This window comes from Engystomops pustulosus, chromosome 2, assembly GCF_040894005.1.
Source record: "Engystomops pustulosus chromosome 2, aEngPut4.maternal, whole genome shotgun sequence".
NCBI classification, from domain to species: Eukaryota; Metazoa; Chordata; class Amphibia; order Anura; family Leptodactylidae; genus Engystomops; species Engystomops pustulosus.
In genome coordinates this window covers 196,225,710-196,249,953 of record NC_092412.1, presented here as the reverse complement: position 1 = coordinate 196,249,953, position 24,244 = coordinate 196,225,710, and the positions used below count along the sequence as shown (strand labels likewise).

The 24,244-nt window shown below is 43.4% G+C and overlaps 2 protein-coding genes across 3 annotated transcripts in view; one reads left to right on the top strand and one right to left on the bottom strand.

Annotated features, from left to right (window-relative positions):
- NME7 (NME/NM23 family member 7) overlaps positions 1–7,717 on the top strand; it is a 125,361-nt gene extending 117,644 nt beyond the window's left edge. For both annotated transcript variants that reach the window (XM_072137737.1, XM_072137736.1), the window contains one exon: positions 6,978–7,717. In XM_072137737.1, coding sequence (XP_071993838.1) covers positions 6,978–7,010 — 33 coding nt within the window. In that variant the 3' untranslated portion in view covers positions 7,011–7,717. The remainder of the gene's footprint in view (positions 1–6,977) is intronic.
- Positions 7,042–16,637, bottom strand: ATP1B1 (ATPase Na+/K+ transporting subunit beta 1). The gene is made up of 6 exons (XM_072137740.1): positions 16,270–16,637; positions 14,582–14,710; positions 9,658–9,813; positions 8,754–8,935; positions 8,582–8,656; positions 7,042–8,382 (listed from the first exon to the last, which is right to left on the bottom strand). Exons 1-6 carry the CDS (start codon positions 16,370–16,372, stop codon positions 8,116–8,118), a joined length of 912 nt encoding a protein of 303 aa, XP_071993841.1. The 5' UTR covers positions 16,373–16,637; the 3' UTR covers positions 7,042–8,115.
- Between the last annotated feature and the right edge of the window lie 7,607 nt (positions 16,638–24,244).

Here is a 24,244-nt window from a genome sequence, read left to right as displayed (position 1 = left end):
GCTACAATGTGATTGATACAAGTGCCCAGGTGAGAAGAGAGCTGAAAAGACTCAAAGTGGGCAAGGCTGCAGGTCCAGATGGTATCAGTGCAAGGCTACTCAAGACCTGTGGTGACCAGCTTTGTGCTATCATTGCACATATGTTCAACATGAGCCTGAGCTGGGAAGGATACCACAACTGTGGAAAATGTCTTGTGTGGTACCAGCTCCAAAAACACTTCACCCATCAGACCAGCTACAGACCGGTGGCATTAACATCCCATTTGATTAAGGCCTTCTAAAGGTTGGTTCTCACACATCTCTGACCTCTAGTGAGCTCATCTATGGATGCCCAAAAAGTTTGCTTATCGACCAGGTATTGGTGTAGATGATGCCATCATCCACCTTCTACATCGAACTCTTTCTCATCTGTTGAAACCAGGGAACACTGAGAATAATGATAATGATTTCTCCAGTGCTTTTAATACTATACAGCCAGGGCTACTAAGAGACAAACTGGATCTGGCTGGAGTGGACCACCACCTCTCTAGTTGGATCCTAGACTACCTCACAAACCGACCTCAGTATCTGAGAGCCAGAGACTATGTGTCGGACACTGTGATTAGTAGTACTGGTGCAACTCAAGGTACAGTGCTGGCTCCCTTCATCTTCTCATTGTACACAGCAGACTTCAGGTACAATTCATGTAGCTGCTACCTCCAGAAGTTCTCTGATGACTCTGCTATAGTAGCCTCATTACAGGTGACAACGACAGGAAGTACAAAGAATTGATCCGAAAATTGGTGCCAGCAAAACCACCTTAGGATTAATGCTGGGAAGACCAAGGAGATGGTGGTGGAATTCCGTAATGCCACCACCATACATTGAGGCAGTAAAGTACTTGGGTGTCCTCCTCAACAATAAACTGGAGTGGACAGAGAACATAAATGCACTTCACAGGAGGGGTTAGAGCAGGCTACACCTGCTGAGGAGGCTGAGGGCATTTGGAGTGCAGGGGGCACTTCTTAAGACCTTCTTCAACTCTGTAGTGGCACCAGCCACCTTCTTTGGTGTAGTCTGTTGGGGAAGCAGCATCTCAGCTAAGGAGAGGAGCAGACTGGACAAACTGATTAGGAAAGCCAGTTCTGTCCTGGGGGGTCCTCTTGACACAGTGCAGGTGGTAGCTGAGTAGAGGATACTGTTTAAGTGGAAATCTATTCTGGAGAATAGCTCCCATCCCATTCACGAGACTGTAGTGGCATTGTGCAGCGCCTTCAGTGACCGACTGCTTCACCCCAAGTGTGAAAGGGAGCAGTATCGGAAGTCATTCTTCTTAGCTGCGATCAGGCTGTTCAACATACAATGCCTAAACAGTAGTAAGCGGTGCCCCCACCTAACCAGTGCCTGCAGGTCTCATCCACAGAGTCTTTTTATCCCATTTTTTCTTTTTGTTCATTTATTCCTTATATTATTATTCTGTCATTGCTTGTACAGCGCTCTCTATACTCTCTCTGCTGCTGTAACTCTGTGAATTTCCCTATTGTGGGACTAATAAAGGATTATCTAATGTTATCTTAAACACAGCAAAATTCTATTAGGTACCTAGAGTACTAGGTCTGGCTAGAAGTTTTAGCCATTTTTTTTCTTTGCAGTACAAAAAGGTGTTAATTTACCAGAATGACCTTTTATTTTATTTGCATCTGCTCTCTGCTTTTGGCTGAATGCCTGTTCAGCATCCATGTCTTCAGATTCTCCTGTAGACATACATGCCCGGCTTAGCTTCTCGTTTATGAGAAATGGTGGAGCTAAAAGTAGCTTTCTGTCATGTCGAACACAGATGAACAAGTTACATATTACACTGCTCTCAGCCGGTTATACTTTTAAAGATACAAGAAGGTTATAGATTATCTGGAGAAACTTTGAACACGTGAGGAACAGCTAATAACTAACCATCTTGACTCATTGAGTTTTTTTTTTTTTTTTTTTTTTTACAGCCTAAGGCCTCATGCCCATGAATGTTAGCGGTTTGTTGGCTGCAAACAACTGGCCCATGGTCTCTTGCATTGCCGGTAAAAAAAAGGGCAGCAAACATGGGCATAAATTGGAACAGGATAGGAGAAGAACTCTTCTGTATAATTTGCGGCTCGGGCAGTCTGCTCACACACTGCACTATGGAATCCAAGGCCGTGGGTGTAAGCCCATAGAAAGATATGGGTACATGTGCTAACAGTTGTGGGCATGAGGCCTTAGGCTACATTCACACTACAGTATGGGGGACGTATATACGGCCGACGTATATACGGCCGATATACGTCCCCCATACACTCCTATGGGCTCACGGCCCTGTACGGGAGCGGTACGGTGCAGCACACGTGTGGCACCGTACCGCTCCGTAGCCCGGGGAAAGATAGGACATGTCCTATCTATATCCGTAGTACGGCGCCGTGCGCCATTAGTTTCTATGGAGAGGGGCGGAGGTGAGCTGCGCTCACCTCCTCCTCCTCTCCCCGCGCTGCCGTGTGCCCGCCGTGCTACGGTGCGGCGGGCTCACGGCAGTGTGAATTTAGCCTTAAAGTGGATCCTCAAGATGATACATTGCCTCCATGACTCCCTGGTAAACCTAAATGGTGATATTTTCTCATGGATGAGTTTAAATCTTGTCCTCAGGTGGCTCCATCACTTCCCATTAAATTGAAAGACCTCGTCGCTTACTGATCAGTGGGAGGCCGACTGCCAAAACCCCCAACCCCCAACAACCAACAACCAACAAACAACATATTCTGTGGCAATATGGCTGTTTGTCTGTTCTTAGAACTTTTCATGAGTGGTTCAGCTGTTATTCCTGCTGGAAATGTGCAAATATACCAATCCCTGTGTATCATATGATGGCTATTAATTTGCCAGTTAAAGTCTTAGGATTTTAACTACTCTAAGACTGCCCGCTGACTGTAGGCGTCAGTGGGCGCAGGTCAGGAGGTGCGGTGCGGTTCATTACAGCTTCTTCCTTTTCCGGTCCTCCCAGCATCTCGCTGAATGAGCACGATGCATAGAGGAGTGGAGCTGCAGCCAGCTCCATAGACTTGGCAATCAAATGACCACTGGGTCCAAAGGGGTTAAACATAGCTGCTGGGTCTAATTAGACCCAGCCCAACTCTGATCAGAATCTCCAGTCATGGGTGGTCATTTCCCCTGTAATTGAGGGTCTTATTAGATGAATTTGAAAAGCCTTCTTTTCCACTTTTAACCCCAAATAAAAATGAAGAAAAATGTTTAAACTTTTTAACTTACCTTTTTAACTACCTCTATGTGTCACAAAAAAAAACACCACCAAAAATTATGGTTATGGTCCTTAAACCGGCACTTGCTAAAAATGCTCGGTCACTAGAGCCTTTTTAGGCCGCCTCACTAAGGGGTTAAATAGATAAAACAATTACTAATTGAAGTGAAAATTGTATTTCAAAAAGGTTTTCCAAACTATAACAGTGATAAACCATTAACCTGAATTCCCCAGGTTGCTGCCCTTTCCATGGGTTACGGGGTTCTGAAGTCCTGGTTTCCGCAGGTCAAACATTAACGTATATCTGTAGGCTGGATATAACTTATACATATATCTGCCCAGCTTTTGCGAACCACCCCAAGCAGAATGGCTCTGGTGAGCATGCATGTGTTGTGAAGTAGCAGTGTGTATAAAACCGCTGCCAGCATTGCCAGCTTCTGTCCAAGAACAAAACATGGTACATAGGAGGCTCCATACATTGGGGGAAATGTATTAAAGGGGTTTTTCCCTATAAAGAAAGTTAGGCCCTATCCCTTGGATAGGGCCTAACTTACTCATCAGTGGGGGTCTCAGTGCTGAGACTCCCGCAGATTGAAAAAACGAGGGGTCTCTATTGAGCTGACGGAAATCGGTGAGCACCGTGTATGGCAATTTCCACCAGCTCCATAGAGATTAATGGAGCAGAACCATTCATGCGCGGCCGTCTACTTCATTAGTCTGAGGAGCAGCGAGGTCCATCGGACCCCTCGTTTTTGTGATCTCCGGGGGTCTCAGCACTGAGACCCCCACTGATGAGCAAGTTAGGCCCTGTCCCGTGGTCTAGGGCGTAACTTTGCTTTGTGGGAAAACCCCTTTAATGATCCATTTTGTAAGTGTGATCCGTCTCAACAACCTATGTTTAGCACGTGTTCTCAAGAGGAGGAAGAGCGCTAGCCACTGCTGGATGCCTCTCAAAAAATAAAATTAGTGAATACTGAAATGGAAGAATATGTCGTTACCCAAACAGAGCTCAGCCGTAATATTCCCACAGCTGTTTTAGAAAATGAAAGCTGATCTCTGATTGGTTGCCATGCACAACTAGAGCAGACAATGCTGATAAATCTCCCATAGTTCCCAAAATTATATCAATAAAAATGTCAGTTTTCAATTTTCCCTATACCAAAGCATAAAAAAGTTCTGGTGGTAGAATTTAGTGACGCAAGGAAAGAAACCTCTTATATCCAACTGATAAAGCTTTAAAGCTTTTAAATAATAACTACATATACTTGTGTTTTCTGTAATTCTAATGACCCTTGAATAAAGGGGAGATTTGAAGATTACACAGAAAAAGATTTAAAAAAAAAAAACAAAAAGTGGCACAACTGTGTTTTTTTTTGTCAACTTCACCACATTTGGAATTGGTTCTACTTCCCATTGGATAGAATGATACATGATGGCGCTAGGAAGACCAAGACTCTGTAACTGCATAGTAAGATACAGGTCTGTGCAGTTACTGTGACACAGGCCACAGACTACACTGGTGCTTGTCCTCTGCTGCATCCTGTGGGTTTTTAGTTGTCATTGTGACAGGTTTTCACTGTCAATGGAAGGTTGTCATTAAAGTTTCCATTAAACGCAGCAATTAAAAATAAAACAACCCTCCAGCTTGATAAGAACTATTTTTAGGTACAAAGGATTATTACCCACTGCATTATGGAATCAGCATATCCTGTTGTGCAAAATTGTGCTAAAGCTCCTGCAGGCTGACTAACACTCACATGGGGTATTGTGAAAACTGGTTATTGTAGTGGAAGCAGAGTTAAGTAGTGGGGGCGTTCTAGTGATTACTGCGAGCCATAGATATCCTCTCTCAGGGTAATGCATTACAACTCCCACATACTTCCTTTATGGTTGGGATCAATAGCTGTAAGAATCTGTAGGTGCAGCTTATTGGAAAGTACACGAACAGTCACTTATTCTCAGCCCATAGTTAACGGTTTTGACAACAGGCTTAGAGAAGCTGTACCCATCAGTCTAATACACAGGTAAGACTGCTATTATTGCTATGTTACTGACATACCATAATGAGGGGGATCCCCGAGGTCACAATTGCTTTTATTATCCCTTATTATTATTAACCAATCTTCATGAAATTATGTTCTCTCCATGTTTAGATGGATTATTCCCTAGAGCAGTTATGGCAAACCTTTTAGAGAACAAGTGCCCAAAAGCCACTTGTTTATTGCAAAGTGCCAACATTAAGCCGCACATGATTGCTATCTGTTGTATCACAAATCTCAATCATATCGGCCTATTGAGGAAGCCAATAAAGTTGAAAGAAGGGCAAACTTGGACCACGAGGAAACATGGGGCCAGGAGGATGACCTAAAAAGATAATCCCTTTCTACACGTTCTCACACGTCCTGCAGTCCCAAGCAGCCTAAATGTGTGCTTTAATATAACTGAGAGCAGCATATCTTGAGTTACCCGGGACTGCAGTAAGATTATTTGAATCCTGTCAGATAAACTTTGCGCTGTGGTGATGGCCTGGGTGCCCACAGAGAGGGCTCCGAGTGACACCTCTGGCACCCGTGCCATAGGTTCGCCACCACTGCCCTAGAGGGTGTCCAATCAGGATTTTAGATAAGCAAAAGATTGTAATCGGGAGGGTCATTTTTACATGCTGACAGGTTGCGATAGCCTCTGGCATGCAGATTTAAAAATGACTTTCAAGCATCAGAATAATTCCAGTGCCTTTTAAATGTTCCTTTAACATCCTGGCATGAGGCAGTTCAAATGAGAATTGCTTGCTGAGCTGATATAACCAGGGGGAGGAAGCAGGAGAGGGGCTAGGGGAGGTGAGGAAAGAAGAAATTGAGTACAAGATGATTTGACATATGAACTGCCCCCCTTCCTTGGAGAATCACCACACACTGTTGGTGGGGAGCCAGGTAAATGTTAAAAATAAATAAAAAAAACTGGAATTGTTCAGGGGTATTTGAATTCAACATGACATGGGGCTATTGGAACCTGTCATCGTGTAATGGCCTGCCAGATGACAGGATCCCTTTAACTACCCAATTTCCCTAATTTTACAATACACTTCTGGGAATTTTGAATGAAACTGCCTACAAGAAAGTACCTAGCATGTTTGGACCTCTTAAAGGAGCAAAAAGTGTGTAAAAATAAAATCCCATGTTTTTCATGCGACCTATTAAGATGTATGTAATTGGATTCTTTACACTGGATAACCACTTTACAATCTGGCTATACATTAACCTATAGGGTAATGTTGGCTGAACCCACTTCTTAGTAAAAATGTATGTGTATGAAGGCCCCCCTTCTGGTAGATATAGGGGTAGATAAAACGCTGGGTGTCCAGGGTGTATAGAAAGCCTAAAATCCCTTTACATGACCCAACTATAGGAACACTTGTATAAAATGTCCTACTGTATAGCTGACCAATGAGCAAACTTCAATGTGCTACAAAAATCTATACACCTGAGTATAGGAGCAACTACAGATTGTCTCTCCCCCCCCCCCCCACCGTTGCATCAACCTGATAACATATCACTTTTGAGGTATTATTTTCCCATTTGCCAATTCTATGATATCTCACTGCTATAGTCTGTATGCAAGCCTTGTCCATATGCCCTACCAGGAGGAAAATGTCATCTAATGGATATGGGAGCTACAGCATGATCACAATATCTGTACTAATAGTAGGTGTCATCTCTCCTAGGTTCAGTATTTCTTCAAGATCTTAGACAGCTGAAGTGCCACCACAAGAAAGACACACACAGGGATTGGATTATTCAGTTTATTGTCTGATGTTTTGACAGAAAGAGCACGGAGCTCTTTGCAAATATTACAGATGTTGGAACAATGTGCGCACAGTAGACATGTAATAATACATCCTATGGGATACTGCATTGCATTTTTTTTTGTTAAACTTGTTTTAAAATAAAGATTTATTTTTCAACACGTGACTTTGGTTTATTTCATACATTACTTTTTCTTGAAGAAAAATAAAATTGTACAACTGCATAAATATAAAATTCTTCCACCATGAAAATGGTTAAAACATTTGTAAAGACACAGCACCAAACTGCGATGCTTCCTGAAAAAAAATAAAATATATATATATAACGCAAAACAATTAGCCCTATTCCTGGCAAAAGTGACAGTGAGACCCAGGCTTCAACACACCTTCATGACATACAGAAGAAATGAGGGGGAGGGCTTCATATAAAAGCATTAAATACAAAGCAAAGCACAACCCATCACCTGTTGCATAAAGTGAAGCAAAAGAAGGACAAAAGAAGCAAAAACCGGAAAGTCCCGCCCCCTCTAACAAGTAAAATCAATGCCACACAAAAAGGCTTCATGGAGTGCTAGGAAATCTTCTCATTGGTTGGGCATCTCATTACCATGCCAGTTTTATTCCCGATACAGAGTATATACACCTTGGACTAATAGCTTGCTTATTAAAAAAAAAATAAAAATAATCATGGCTTGGCGGAAAGTGTAGAGTCTGCACATCTGCTACTGTACAATACACTAAAAAAATAAAATACACAATATAGCAACATTCTGGGGCCAAAAACATTGCTCACTACATTTTGATTCTGGAATCATAATTTACAGCATAACGGGCATCTCCCAAGGTTCAAGTCATTTATTAGTTTCTCTCATTTACAGTAAAATAAATACTTGTTGCTATTGCTACACCTTGATTTTACATTCTAACCCTAGTAAATGCAGAAAGCTAGTGTAAAGCGTATATATTTAGTGAAGGTCCCATACATGACAGTTTGTTCAAGACTAAAAGTTTTTTTCTTAAATTTTAGATAATGGCGTTACAGAGACGGTGCCTGCGATCAGCTACTCTTAATCTCCACCTTGATATCGAAGCGTCCTTGGAAGCGGTCTTTGTCGTGATAATCGATGTTCTCGCCGTACGCCCTGCACTCGATGCGGACTTCGGTGTCTATGGTGATATTTGTCAGTTGCACAGCAATAAGGGGTTGTAGGTATTGGGGTTGTAGCAGCCTTCCATAGTAAGGATAGTAGAACAATGGGAATCCTGGATTTCCTCCAAAGCCGTAGTAGTCAATCTTATTAATGTTGGGCTTATCCTCGTCTTTCTGTGAATAAAGGTCGCATCAAATGATCAGATGATGTGGAACTTGAACAAATGTTAGACACGATGCTCCACAATTATTATTTGATACTAGTATTTAGTGAGGTAGATGTGAGGAACTTCAGTCAGTCGCTAGTAACTGAATACTTTTACTTATGTACAGGACTTCATATTGTGTCATACAGAGAACTGGCAGCTCTTACCTTTCCTTCACAGTAGATGGGAATGGCATCGTCAATGTAAGGAACATCTTTAGGCAAAGAGTCATTCTTTAATGGCTGTAATGGTGAAGAAAAAAGGTTGTTAAAATGTTTGCCAGGGCCACACTCTTACATGTGAAGGTTCTCACAAGGGATTGAAGGGTAGAAATCTTACCTTTGGTTTAAATCCCAGAATTCTGTTGAGTTTCACAATTACACAAGGCTTGCCATCTTTATAGCCAAAGGTTGGATCATTCAAACCGGAGCAATTCCCAAGCCACTCCCTGCTAAACATGCAGGATAGCTTTTTGCCATTATCAGGATTCAGCGCCCCACGATCGGTGTAGCCTTTAAAATCTGCAGATTAGAAACATCACAAATGTGTATTACAGACTATTTATTAACAGATTTGTGACTGCTCACACACACTCACAGCCTAAATAATCCATTCAGGAATATTTTACATAATAAATATGCCTATACAGCAATCCCCTACTTCAGAACACCTGACTTACAGATGACACCTGGTTACAAAGGGACCTCATCTAATTGTAGGACAGATCATTCACATTAACCATCGTTCCTATCCAAGCAATTTGTGTCCTTTGTAAAGACTCTTTAGGAGGGGTTGTCCCAAGACTTATGAAACAGATATGCGGCTGGGGAAAGGCTACTTAAAAAAAAAAAATAATAATATGTACCGTCCCTCCCAGTATGGGGGCAGGTGGGCATGGCCTGAAGAAGGCAAGTACATGTTTATTTTTTTAGGCAAACCCCAATGTTTTTTTTTTTTTATGTAGGTCTTGGAACAACCCCTTTAAGTTTGCACTGCTCAGCATTATAAAATAAGTTGCATGGCCACCTTAAAGGGGTTTGTCCACAGGTTGAAAAACATGCCTACTATCTTCCAATAACCCATGGTTTGTGCCAGTATTGCAGCTCAGCTGTATATAAATAAATGGAGCTTAGTTGCAATAGAATGCACTACCCATAGTCAGGAGAGTTTTACATCCTCTGGGAAACAAAAAGCTCAATTTCCTACACTTGATTCCATTACTAGAACAAGGTAAGGTACCCACCTCTGCAATTCTCAAAAAGCTCCCTGTTTTCTTGCTTGCTGCCATTATAAGTCTCCAAGAACTTTGAAATGCTTTCCACATATTCCTTATATGAAGCCGGGTCATTCATGTTATAGGATAATTCTGCCTTTACAGCTCTGGGTAGCTGGGTCAGTCCTGAAATACAAAAGTATTCAAATGTTCAGACATTACATTGCAGAATCCTATTCACACTGCAACGAGTGCTCATCTTCCATGGCCAATGGAATAGTTTTCATAAAATTAGGACAAATTAGTTTTCATGGAATATTTTTAAACAAGATTTTAGAAATGTATTATGCACCATGTTGGCACTCAGTAAGTGTGCACTCATCTTCTCCATGGCACTACAAACATGTTGTTTGGAATCCAACTTAATGTGTGAGGTGGACTTCAAGGCTCGCCAGGAAAATGGGAATATCTAGTCTTCATAGCATCTCTATCAGGGATTCACAGTATGTATATGAAAAGCCAGGACTCTGGTACCTAATAGACCATCCAGCACCACTATACTGCCATGGGCGCTGGTAGCTGAGTGTACAACCAGAGCTTCTTGTAATATTTGCTTTATTTTCACACACATCCATAATAACTAGAGAATGTAGAATAAGATCCCCTGGGTTATTTTCTTTCTTATACTGCGATATCTAATCCTTCTTCAGTTGTATCAAGTTGCTTCTACATGACTGACACATTAGATAGCGGGTGGAGCCAACAAAGAGGCCTTTACACAAACATAATGGAAACCACAAGGAACATACTGTACCAATACATAGCAGAACAGATCACAAAAGTCGGAAAATGACTGTACAACTACTGGGGTTCCTTCACAGGTAGGTTGTGATTTTTTTTTTTTTTTACAGAAAACCTGTCATAGTGCAGGATCAGTATCGTCACCCTATAATGGTTCTACCTGGCATCGGTCATACAGCGCTGTCATTTGTTGTGCTCAAGGAGATGGGAATCAGGAATAAAAGTTATATCAGCACAGCCTAAGGGTGGACTCACATTGGTGTTTTTTTTTTCTTCTCACTGAACCCATTTTGGCTTATGGTCACATACTAATTGGTTTCATCTTACTAGCTTCAGTTTTTTGTTTTATCACTGATCAGAAGTCAATGTAGAAGCTGTTCTGTTTGTGAATACTGATAACATTAGCTCAGTGAAAAAAACGGAAGTGTGAAAAAGCCCATTGACAAAATGTGACAGTAAGCCATCAGTGCATGTGTATGTGTCCATAAGCCAAAAGGGCTTCAGTGAAGAATAACTGATGTGAAATCCACCCTTAGTCTATCATTTATAACCATGTGATACCATTGTTTTCTTCTAGATTATACAGCTGAATACCGAAGAACACTAGCGCTCTCCATAGAAGATGGCACCGTGTGATGAAATGGTGAAATAGGCGAGGGTCTACTATTGCTACATGGATATCAGATTTACTACATTGCTTATTCACATGAAACCCGCATAATACAGTGCAGCATTTCCAGCCGTAATGTGGTCATACTGGTTATAGAGGTTCAGAGTTGTGCACATTACAGAGCTATCAAGTAACAGTGGGACGCTTTACCCAGAGATCTCCAGAATATACACCGCACCCACTGCTACATAGGTAACCCTGCCCTACAACTTTCCATCTGAATCATGTACATTGTACAATGGTTACCCACCAGCTGTAACACACCATGACACTAGGAGGTAGCAATAGTAAGAAATAAACCTTATGTATCACACAGGACACTGAAGGAGTGAACATACACATGAAAAAACCTCCCTCACGAGTCAATCATTAACCACGCCAGAGAGTCAAGGTCATAGCTGGAGGGGAAGTAGCTGCGATCACTCCTCCCTAGGTAACACATTCGTCAGCATAGGGAGCACATGGTGTACAGAGAAAAAGCAGAAATGCACTTCCCTTTTTGGTCTGCAGGACGTACATTGTGCAGGGTGTTCACTTTAGATAAAGCCAGAAACTGCTTAGACAGGATTTTAAGGCAAGTGGCCTTATACCAGTCACCATCAAACCCAAGGCTGGGCAGATACATGCGTGTCATAGCTCATGTGACTGCATCCATAGACACTACAAGGCCGAGGCTCACATGTCATTCAGCCCGGGGGATGAATTATTTAGTGTTTGGATATGTCAGGCAGCCTATAGTCAGAGTGGACTATTATCTCTGCTGTCATGGAAAGGGATGGGGGAGGATACTCCAAGAACATTTTACATCCATGTCTTCCTGTTGTCTTTATTTGGTTGCCAAATATACATTAAAGAAACCTGATGGAAGAGGAACATCCAGCTTTTCATATTAACATTTAAGTCAATGAAAATGTCTTCTGTTTATTCTAATGGATTCTAACCAGGCAAAAGACAACCTGATCATATGAAATAGTACTACACATGTATGTGCATACATATTGTGTACAAGATGAATGTATAAATAAGATGGAGGATGATTGTTGTAGTAGAACACACAAGTTACATGTAGTAGAGTCACAACTACTACCACAATTGAGGACATGTATGAATGTGTGGGACCAGTGCAGAGTACAGACAGTTCTCTAAATGCGGTATAAGACTGGCGAGTCTTACATTTCACCTCTTATTAGTTGGTCTAATTTGCTGATCCACAATATTACATTTTTTGTCTCACAGGTCATTTCCATACCCCATTAACAGAGGCCAGAAAACTCAAAATCGTCCAAAACCCTCAATAAATGTGGCGCACTACATTTCAGGTGTAAATTATTCAGTACTCTGGTGTACACAGATTGAAACATCTCCTTCATTGTGCTTACAGATTCAACCTCTCCTTCAAGGTCCCTCCTGATTGATACAGAGACTGTGGAGACTATGGAGCGGAGACTGTAGTAAGGCAATCCCTCTGCCTGATCAGAAACTGTTATTATTTATTACCGCACATAACATTTTACTTTAACATTGCAGATGTATATGACGCTGATACCTGACCTCTGCTGGGATATAATAATCCATCTTCCCAGCATGCCTCTTGTATAGAGGTCACTGAAGAATTGGAAAAGAAATATATTTGTATGGTGTAAAGACCAACACATTAATACATCTCCCCATGTGTATGGATCTCTATCTATAGAGCAGAGTTTACCATCGGACTACATAAAATGGATAGCAAATTGTATTATCTTACCTCAGAGATGGTGACCACCCGACCCTAAGTCAGAAGTTACAGGGTCGTGTCTAGGGGCAACTAAAATTGTGTACAGCAGGACTGATAGAGACAAGTTGGACTTATATCTGTGTAATGCTGCATTTCTTGTTAATAACAGTGATTAGAGAATGTGTTATTCTGAGTACATTTAAGAAACTTGTCTTTGTGGGAATACCCCTTTAATACATCTACTCCCATGTGTATGGATCTGACTACATAAAATGGATAGCAAATTGTATTATCTTAGCTCAGAGATGGTTATAGTCAGCTCTGCTACATCTAAGACCTCTTACCCATAACAAAGTTTGATGGGTCAAACCTGCATCATGAGCTTCCTGAAACATCCGGAGCATCTGGCACTGACATGCCGAGTTCATTTCTGGTTTCTGAGCATTGGACCAGACGTTCCAGCGAGCTCATGATGCAGGTTTGACCCATCAAACTTGCTTATGGGTAATAGGCCTTAGATGTAGCAGAGCTGACTATAACCATCTCTGAGCTAAGATAATACAATTTGCTATCCATTTTATGTAGTCAGATCCATACACATGGGAGTAGATGTATTAAAGGGGTATTCCCACAAAGACAAGTTTCTTAAATGTACTCAGAATAACACATTCTCTAATCACTGTTATTAACAAGAAATGCAGCATTACACAGATATAAGTCCAACTTGTCTCTATCAGTCCTGCTGTACACAATTTTAGTTGCCCCTAGACACGACCCTGTAACTTCTGACTTAGGGTCGGGTGGTCACCATCTTGGATTTCTGTGTGACGGCCATGGAGCTGAGTTTCTCTCTCCGCTCCCTGCGCTCTAGGACGGAGTGCACACTGACACAGAATCGGAGTTCCCACCGGCAGCACATATAGTGTGTTGTGGAATAGCAGAGATGTAGGTGAGCTGTGTTAAGAGGCATCTAATGGATCTCATCATCTCTGATCTATCTGATCCCTCTCTTTCTAGGGGTCAGATACTAGTACAATTTTCTGAAGCTAAATGAAAGTGTATATAAACCCTGGACCCTTATAATGTAACCACACTGTCTGCTCAAAGAACTAGATGGATCAAAATGTTTCTGCTTAGAGAGTCCCCACCCAAACCCTGGAATATTACACTGAACATCACTGATTATAGGAACTAAACCAGCGATAACTCAGAGTAAAATTGTGAGGTAAAGGGTTAAACGTGATGTTTATTATGTTCACATCACTAGGGGATGGAAATTTAGAATTTTCTTTCATGGGAAAATCCCTTTAATGTTTGAATCCTGGATGATTTATCTGGTGCAGTACAAGACTTGTGAGTCCTACTTTGCACCTCTTATTTGTTGGTCTAGTTCGCTAGACCACCATATTGAATTTTCCGGCTATTTGTTAAAATCTGGTTACGCCCACTAGTTACCAAGGACACGCCTTTTTTCAGACAAATCGTAAAACTACTTCAACATGGTCTTCAATAAATGTAGTGTAGGATATTTCAGGTGCAATTTACTCCAGTAATTCACATCTCTCTCCCATTGTTCTGATTTATTCTCTCTAGGGGGCTGAACAGATCAGAATGTGTTGGTAAATGGCTAAAGCTTTGCTTGACACTATCAGGCAAAAACTGATAAGACAGGCATGTTTTATCTGGAGTGTAAGTGCAATCGTATGAGGAATTAATGGGTTAAAGTCCAGCATGAAGCATCCAGAAGATAATATTATAGGAATTACCTGGTGGGGCGACACGGTCCTGATACTTTGGCTCATATTCACTGATAGTTAGTAGAAGCACTTGAATGGTCCCAATAAATATACCAGCTAGACAGCCGTAGAAGACCAGGTAGAAGAGGAAGATCTTAACTGGAAAATAAACAGTGAAAACTATTAGTATGCAAAAAAAAAATAAAGCCAAATCTCTAAATGTCAGCATATGGGGCAGCGAAGAGACCTACATTATTTGGCTGCCATGTTATCCAGGGCAATGGCTCATCCGTGACATGAGGCAGAGTCTGATCGCTGGAAAGTGATGCCAGAGCATTGTTAATGATAAGCCTGGAAACGCTGCACCAGTGTCAGGAAGAGGCATGTTCATAGTTAACAGCCGTCTCCAGGCAGCATTGAGCAAGTGTCAGTGACGTCAGGGAGATTTGGAAATTTTTTCCACAGCTCAGCCATAGGAGAGGAGAAAAGCCACTATTGCTGCTAAGCAAACAAGCCGCCTGTGACTCCGGCCTGGCGTCAGGCCCCATGTCACTCCACATGCCTTGTCTGTGGAAACATATAGTACACACAGTGACACCAATAACACATCTGCACGGAGGTCTCACACTGGCTACTCAGCTTTCCCCGAGTCCTGAACAGCATAGACGCTCAGGGGAGTAAGAAAGCTGGTGTTCAAGGACAATACAAGTTCACAACCTGACAGACAAGGACAGCAAGCCAAATATTTCCAAAATAAGAGAAAGTAAATGGTTCCCAATTTATCCGACTGTAGACAGTATCAAACATCTGTAACCTTGTGTCTGCACATCTTATATGTAGTGACACAGTTATGGACTGCTCCATAGGACACAATATTCCGGAGCTGGAGCCCAGTATTCCTAGCATGGCTTGTAGATTGGGTTCTGTATATCCTCCAGGAATGATATCCACTAGGCGATTCTATGGATCAGCATTACTACAAGTCCTTGAGTTGTCCTCTTGTGCTGCCGCCAGTCAGCAGTTCTGGTTCTGTCTGATGCTCAGGAAAGCGGCCATTGTCACCCAGCTTTCCTAATATCAAGAAGGGCATAACCGTTCAGGAAACTGGAAAAGCTGTAGCAATGCTAGTTAGCTGTCACACAACTTTCCCTGAAGCAGATACAACTAGAAGTCCTTACGTCCTTCACAAGGACTAGTGATCATCCTTTGTGTTAATAATACAGATTTTAGCACAAAAAAGGCAACATTAAGGCAACAATGAGACCAGTGACAGCGCGATCCCCGTATGAGCAGCTATTCCGGCACACAAGGGGTGTGTTACAGACATGTAACATGTACGGGAGGCCGCACTCACACTCAGGTTACAGCTGGTTGCTAGGAGACCTTTGCATTGGTGAGCGGTCATGTGCACATGTGTGGGCAGCAGTGATGCCAGGATCCCCCGGGCATCCCACCTGTCACCTTGACTGACCTTGGGCAGTGATGCAGCGTTAACCCGTGGCTGCCCGCGCAGATGTGCCGCTCCCCTCCCCCTCCGAGGCTACTATCTGCCTTCTGCGTATTTTCCATAGCAAGGCAACAACTGCGCCGAGCCTCCCCCTCATGTGCGGCTGCTGCTGCACTCCTCCCTCCTCTTATAGATCGCCTCCATCCGTGTCCTTCACAGTGACCTCTCCCCAGCACAAGTGCCCGCCAGAGCCTGGCACAGCGATACTTACACCAGCTGCCACCTGTCCTGCCCAGGAACTCCTTCTTCTCCGGGTTCCACAGGAATCTCCTCCAGCCGCCGCCCTCGTTGTCCTTGCTCTTCTCTCTGGCCATGGCTTGTGCTTGCTTAGATACAGGCGGGTTAGATACAGTCCGGGTGAGCTGCTTGTGTGGAGGGTGTAGCTACAATAGATGTCGGGTCAGGAGATGGCCGGTGCGGCTCCCGTGCTGTAGGGTGTGGGGGTGGCACAGCTGGCAGCGGGTGGGTAAGGCAGCTATGAGGGGCTCCAATGACAATGGCTGCCGGTGAGAGCACGGGAGGAACTTGGACCCGGCGAGGTCCTCTGTTCTCCTCTCCACCTAATATATCTACCTTCCGCTGTATGGAGGCGGCGCCGGAGCCGCACAGCACCAATGCAAGGTGTCCCTGGCGGGAGGGGGCGTAGTGCAGCGCCCAGGCCGGGCCCCTCCTCTACTACAAGCTGGCGACAACTCCTGCACTGCTGCTGTGCCGGGGAGCCGGCCTACTCCGCTCTGCTACACCAGAGACACACTACCACACAGCTCTGCTACACCAGAGACACACTACCACACAGCTCTGCTACACCACAGGTACAGTACTACACAGCTTTCTACCCAGGAGATACAGTACTACACCGCCCTGCTAGTCCGGAGACACACTACTACAACGGAGATACACTACTACACAGCACTGCTACACCACAGATACAGTAGTACACAGCACTACTACACCACAGATACAGTACTAGACAGCTCTGCTACACCGGAGACACACTACCACACAGCCCTGCTACACCACAGGTACAGTACTACACAGCTTTCTACACAGGAGATACAGTACTACACAGCTTTCTACACAGGAGATACAGTACTACACAGCTTTCTACACAGGAGATACAGTACTACACAGCTTTCTACACAGGAGATACAGTACTACACCGCCCTGCTAGTCCGGAGACACACTACTACAACGGAGATACACTACTACACAGCACTGCTACACCACAGATACAGTAGTACACAGCTCCTGCATCATAAACCAATCACTACACCACTCTGCTACACCAGACATGTACTACTACATCGCTCGCCTACACCACACATGTAACACTACAACGCTCAGCCATACCACAAAAGTACTACTACAGAACACTGCTACATCAAATGTACTACTACACCACTCTGCTACACCAGACATGTACTACTACACCTTGCTCGCCTACACCACATGTAGTAGTAGACTGCACTGCTACACCACACATATAGCACTACAATGCTCTGCTATACCACAAAAGTACTACTACACCTTGCTTACCTACATCAAATTCCCTACTACACCAATCTGCTACACCAGACATGTACTACTACACCTTGCTCGCCTACACCACACACCACACTGCTACATTGCTCTGCTACATCATATATCTACTGCAACTCTACTCTTCTACACAACACATGTATTTACATGGTACTCTACTATACCACATGTACTACTACTACACCGCTCTGCTACACCACAAAAGTATTACTACACTGCTCTGCTACATCACATGTACTTCTACACTGCTCTGCTACATCACATGTACTACTATCCAAGAGAGAGGCGAAGCAGACGGCACTCATGGGTAACAGGGACAAATTTATTGCAGGAAATAATTCATGGCAGGAAAGATGCACGCCACACAGAGATGACGGGCCGTAGCGCACAATATCCGCTTTCTCGAACCTCAGGCTACATGTACTACTACACTGCTCTGCTACATCACATGTTCTACAACACTGGTCTGCTACATCACATGTACTACTTCATTGCGCTGCTACATCACATGTACTACTACACTGCCCTGCTACATCACTGTACACTGTACTACATGTACTACTACACCGCTCTGCTACATAACATGTACTACAACACTGCTCTGCTACATCACATGTACTACTACACTGCTCTGCTACATCACATGTAATACTACACTGCTACATCACATGTACTACACTGCTCTGCTACATCACATGTACTACTACACTGCTACGTCACGTGTACTACTACACTGCTACATCACATGTACTAAAACACTGCTACATCACATGTACTACTACACTGCTACGTCACATGTACTACTACACTGTTCTGCTACATCACATGTACTACTACACTGCTAAATCACATGTACTACACTGCCCTGCTACATCACATGTACTATAACACTACTACATCACATGTACTACTACACTGCTACATCACATGTACTACTACACTGCTACATCACATGTACTACTACACTGCTACATCACATGTACTACTACACTGCACTGCTACATCACATGTACTATAACACTGCTACATCACATATACTACTACACTGCTACATCACATATACTACTACACTGCTAAATCACATGTACTACCACACTGCTAAATCACATGTACTACACTGCTCTGCTACATCACATGTACTATAACACTGCTACATCACATTTACTACTACACTGCTCTGCTACATCACATGTACTACACTGCTCTGCTACATCACATGTACTATTACACTGTTACATCACATGTACTACTTCATTGCGCTGCTACATCACATGTACTACTACACTGCTCTGCTACATCACATGTACTACTACAATGCTCTGCTACAGCACATGTACTACTGCCCTGCTATATCACATGTACTACTACACCGCTCTGCTACATAACATGTACTACAACACTGCTCTGCTACATCACATGTACTACTACACTGCTCTGCTACATCACATGTAATACTACACTGCTACATCACATGTACTACACTGCTCTGCTACATCACATGTACTACTACACTGCTACGTCACGTGTACTACTACACTGCTACATCACATGTACTATAACACTGCTACATCACATGTACTACTACACTGCTACGTCACGTGTACTACTACACTGTTCTGCTACATCACATGTACTACTACACTGCTAAATCACATGTACTACACTGCCCTGCTACATCACATGTACTATAACACTACTACATCACATGTACTACTACACTGCTACATCACATGAACTACTACACTGCTACATCACATGTACTACTACACTACTACATCACATGTACTACTACACTGCACTGCAACATCACATGTACTATAACACTGCTACATCACATATACTACTACACTGCTACATCACATGTACCTGCTAAATCACATGTACTACTACACTGCTAAATCACATGTACTACACTGCTCTGCTACATCACATGTACTATAACACTGCTACATCACATTTACTACTACACTGCTACGTCACATGTACTACTACACTGCTCTGCTACATCACATGTACTACTACACTGCTTTGCTACATCACATGTACTACTACAGTGCTACATCACATGTACTATAACACTTCTACATAATATTTACTACTACACTGCTACGTCACATGTACTACTACACTGCTCTGCTACATCACATGTACTACTACACTGCTTTGCTACATCACATGTACTACTACACTGTTACATCACATGTACTACTACACTGTTCTGCTACATCACATGTACTACTACACTGCTCTGCTACATCACATGTACTACTACACTGTTACATCACATGTACTACTGCTCTGCTACATCACATGTACTACTACACTGCTCTGCTACATCACATGTACTACTACACTGCTCTGCTACATCATATGTACTACACTGCTCTGCTACATCACATGTACTACTACACTTCACTGCTACATCACATGTACTACTACACTGCTCTGCTACATCACATGTACTACTACACTGCTCTGCTACATCACATGTACTACTACACTGCTCTGCTACATCACATGTATTACTACACTGCCCTGCTACATCACATGTACTACTACACTGCTCTGCTACATCACATGTACTACTACACTGCTCTGCTACATCACATGTACTACACTGCTCTGCTACATCATATGTACTACTACACTGCTACATCACATGTACTACTACACTGCTACATCACATGTACTACTACACTGCTCTGCTACATCACATGTACATCACTGCTCTGCTACATCACATGTACTACTACACTGCTACATCACATGTAATACTGCTCTGCTACATCACATGTACTACTACACTGCTCTGCTACATCACATGTACTACTACACTGCTCTGCTACATCACATGTATTACTACACTGCCCTGCTACATCACATGTACTACTACACTGCTCTGCTACATCACATGTACTACTACACTGCTCTGCTACATCACATGTACTACACTGCTCTGCTACATCATATGTACTACTACACTGCTACATCACATGTACTACTACACTTCTCTGCTACATCACATGTACTACTACACTGCTCTGCTACATCACATGTACTTCACTGCTCTGCTACATCACATGTACTACTACACTGCTACATCACATGTAATACTGCTCTGCTACATCACATGTACTACTACACTGCTCTGCTACATCACATGTACTACTACACTGCTCTGCTACATCACATGTACTACACTGCTCTGCTACATCATATGTACTACTACACTGCTACATCACATGTACTACTACACTTCTCTGCTACATCACATGTACTACTACACTGCTCTGCTACATCACATGTACTTCACTGCCCTGCTACATCACATGTACTACTACACTGCTACATCACATGTAATACTGCTCTGCTACATCACATGTACTACTACACTGCTCTGCTACATCACATGTACTACTACACTGCTACATCACATGTAATACTGCTCTGCTACATCACATGTACTACTACACTGCTCTGCTACATCACATGTACTACTACACTGCTACATCACATGTACTACTACACTGCTACATCACATGTAATACTGCTCTGCTACATCACATGTACTACTACACTGCTCTGCTACATCACATGTACTACTACACTGCTTTGCTACATCACATGTACTACTACACTGCACTGCTACATCACATGTACTACTACACTGCTCTGCTACATCACATGTACTACTACACTGCTCTGCTACATCACATGTATTACTACACTGCTCTGCTACATCACATGTACTACTACACTGCTACATCACATGTACTACTACACTGCTACATCACATGTACTACTACACTGCTACATCACATGTACTACTACACTGCTCTGCTACATCACATGTATTACTACACTGCTCTGCTACATCACATGTACTACTACACTGCTACATCACATGTACTACTACACTGCTACATCACATGTAATACTGCTCTGCTACATCACATGTACTACTACACTGCTCTGCTACATCACATGTACTACTACACTGCTTTGCTACATCACATGTACTACTACACTGCACTGCTACATCACATGTACTACTACACTGCTCTGCTACATCACATATGTACACATGTACAGGATATATGGTGCCCATGGCACAGGGATAGGCATGGCTTTAAACATAGCAGATATGCCTGGCAGACAATGGGTTCCTAGCGTTCTGTACATACTGTGAGGTGGGCACGGTTACACAGGGGGCACTGCAGACACACGGGGGGGGGGGTTGTCTTATTGTATGTTTTACCCCTGGCACGGGAGAGGACTGCGTGGTACACATACAAAGCATTGGTGCCCCTGGCATGAAGGAAGGAATCACAGGGTGCACGGAGTCTAGATGTCCGCTGTGTGGACACACGTGTGATGGGTAATGATGGCTCCTGGCATCATGCGGGCATGTTCTGCCCTGCAGTCTGGGCATGGCCGCCTGTGCCGGGATGCTGTGCCTGAGCTCGCAGTGTGTGAAGGTCGTGAGGATAGAGCACAGCAGCTGCACCTGCCCCAGAGGAGGAGCGGACGTGTCTGCAGGGCACAGCTGCATCCCGCGCTGCCAGCCTCTGCCCAGGACAACGCCCAGGTGCCCGCTCTTCTCTTCACCTATTTGTCCTTCAAGAACTTTTCTGGCGTTTCCCTGTGCCCGCACCACGTGACCGGCGCCGAGCACTCAAGCGTTAAACTTTAATAATCCTCGGCGCCCGCCCCCTCCTCCACCCGCTGAGGCGCCGCGGTTATTACAAGGGGTTAATGGGTGAGAAGACTGGATAGCGCCAGTCAGAGGGCGGGGCACAGGATGCCCGGTGCTGCCTACATTACACAGAATGGTGCCACACTCTGAGCTCTCAGCTATACTGTGTACATGTAGTCAGGTTATGCCCGGCTCTTCTAGGGTCTGCAGTATAAATATGGCGCCAGTAATGGTACAGCCACTCCACCAGCATCAGCACCTATGGAGAAGTCCATGATGTGCTGTAATATAGGACATTGTGCTCTGGCTCTTTATTGCTGTGTGTATGGGATCCCATAAATTTCAATTCTGCTGTATTACGCTGTATGCATACTGTATAACAGATACCATTAGGTCCCGTGCACACGTCCGTGTAAGCATGCCCAGACACAGCATACCGAGAGCGCTCCTCGCCCTTCTCCTCTCCATAAATCTGGCAAAAGCTAGGACATGTCCAATGTTTTTCGGAGTGGCCAAACATGACACAGTACGGTGGGCAATACAACCATTCACATGGATGAGCATATTGCCCATGGTAGAGAATACGGCCATGTTTTACCTGTATTCAAATGGTACAATACCATTGCACATGGCTGCTAACAAACGTTTGTCTGCAAGGAGCCTAAAAACCACTTATGGATTATCTTCATACAATTCCCAGAGATGCCACTTTGCAGCTGCCCTCACCACTCTGGTAATACCCGTCTATGGGGCCCATAAAGGAATGAACATTTGTTCCACTAGTGGATGTCTAATAAGTTGGTTAATAAGAACAGCTCAAGTGGTGTATTGCAGTGGAGGGGTTCATACCGGATATGTAGGAGGAAGCCTACCTCTGCTTCTGCCTTTTCATGTCAGAAGTACAGACACACAACATACATATGCACAGGGTTCATATATATTATTCCATTGGTGAATCATAAAACAGAAGGGGTCAATATATGCACCTGTGTATTAGAGCCCTGTACACATAACACATGTATCAAACTTTTGGCTTGCTTTTTTTCTTTAATTTTGAGACTTTTCATGGTGCTTGTGCTCATTTGCGCCTTTTTTTGCACCTAAAACTGTCTCCTTTTGAAGTTCACCATTGTCTAGTTTTCTGCAGTTGTCACTGAGTTATCACCTGAATCCAGATGTGAAAGTTGCAACTTTTTTCTTAAAAAGTTGCAAAAATGTCACAAACTTTAGCACAAATCTGCAGAACTAAGATTGAACCTGATTGTGAGTTTTGGAGACTTTGCAACTTTTGTTTTGAAATGTCGCAAATCCCTGAAAAACCAAACGCCACATGTATCAATAAGGAAAACTGCTAAGATACATCTGACCAGCAGAAAACCCCCCAAAAAGTCTCAAAAACCAGATGGACGAAGCCGGACATGTTATATGTTCCCCACACAGTGCTACATGGAGCAAGTAGCATTCTTGTACTACATGGAGTGTGTAGTAGAATAATGCCACTATGGGGCTTATTTACTAAGGGTCGCAGATTGCACTTTCGTTGGATATTCCGACATTTTCAGGATTTGTGCCGCTGTGACAGGTATTTAGTGGGGGATTGTGTCGCACACAATCGGATTGTGGTGCAGCTGCGCCGGCTATAATGCAACATAAATCAGGGGTGCGGACGATCCGACTGATTCGGACTGAGCGCAGGATTTAACATTCAAATTGTGTCGCAAGATCAAGCACTTACATGCATCGGGAAGAAGAAGGTGAATCCGGCGGACCAGAGCAGGGAAGCGACACATGCAGGATATCGGACGCACGATCTTAGTGAATCGCGCCAGAGTGCATTATCGTCTGAACAATGCACTTCAGGTGAACTCCTCGGACCGAGTAAGTAAATGTGCCCCTATGTTTTCTGTATGTCTGGAATCAAAGGGTACCTTAATTTACAATAAAGGACTCT

Coding starts and splice junctions, on each gene's coding strand:
- ATP1B1 (XM_072137740.1), bottom strand. CDS start 16,372: ATGGCCAGAGAGAAGAGCAAGGACAACGAGGGCGGCGGCTGGAGGAGA. Junction 8,936..9,657: donor GCTTTTTGAGAATTGCAGAG/GTGGGTACCTTA, acceptor TCTAATCTGCAG/ATTTTAAAGGCTACACCGAT. Junction 8,383..8,581: donor CCATCTACTGTGAAGGAAAG/GTAAGAGCTGCC, acceptor CTTTATTCACAG/AAAGACGAGGATAAGCCCAA.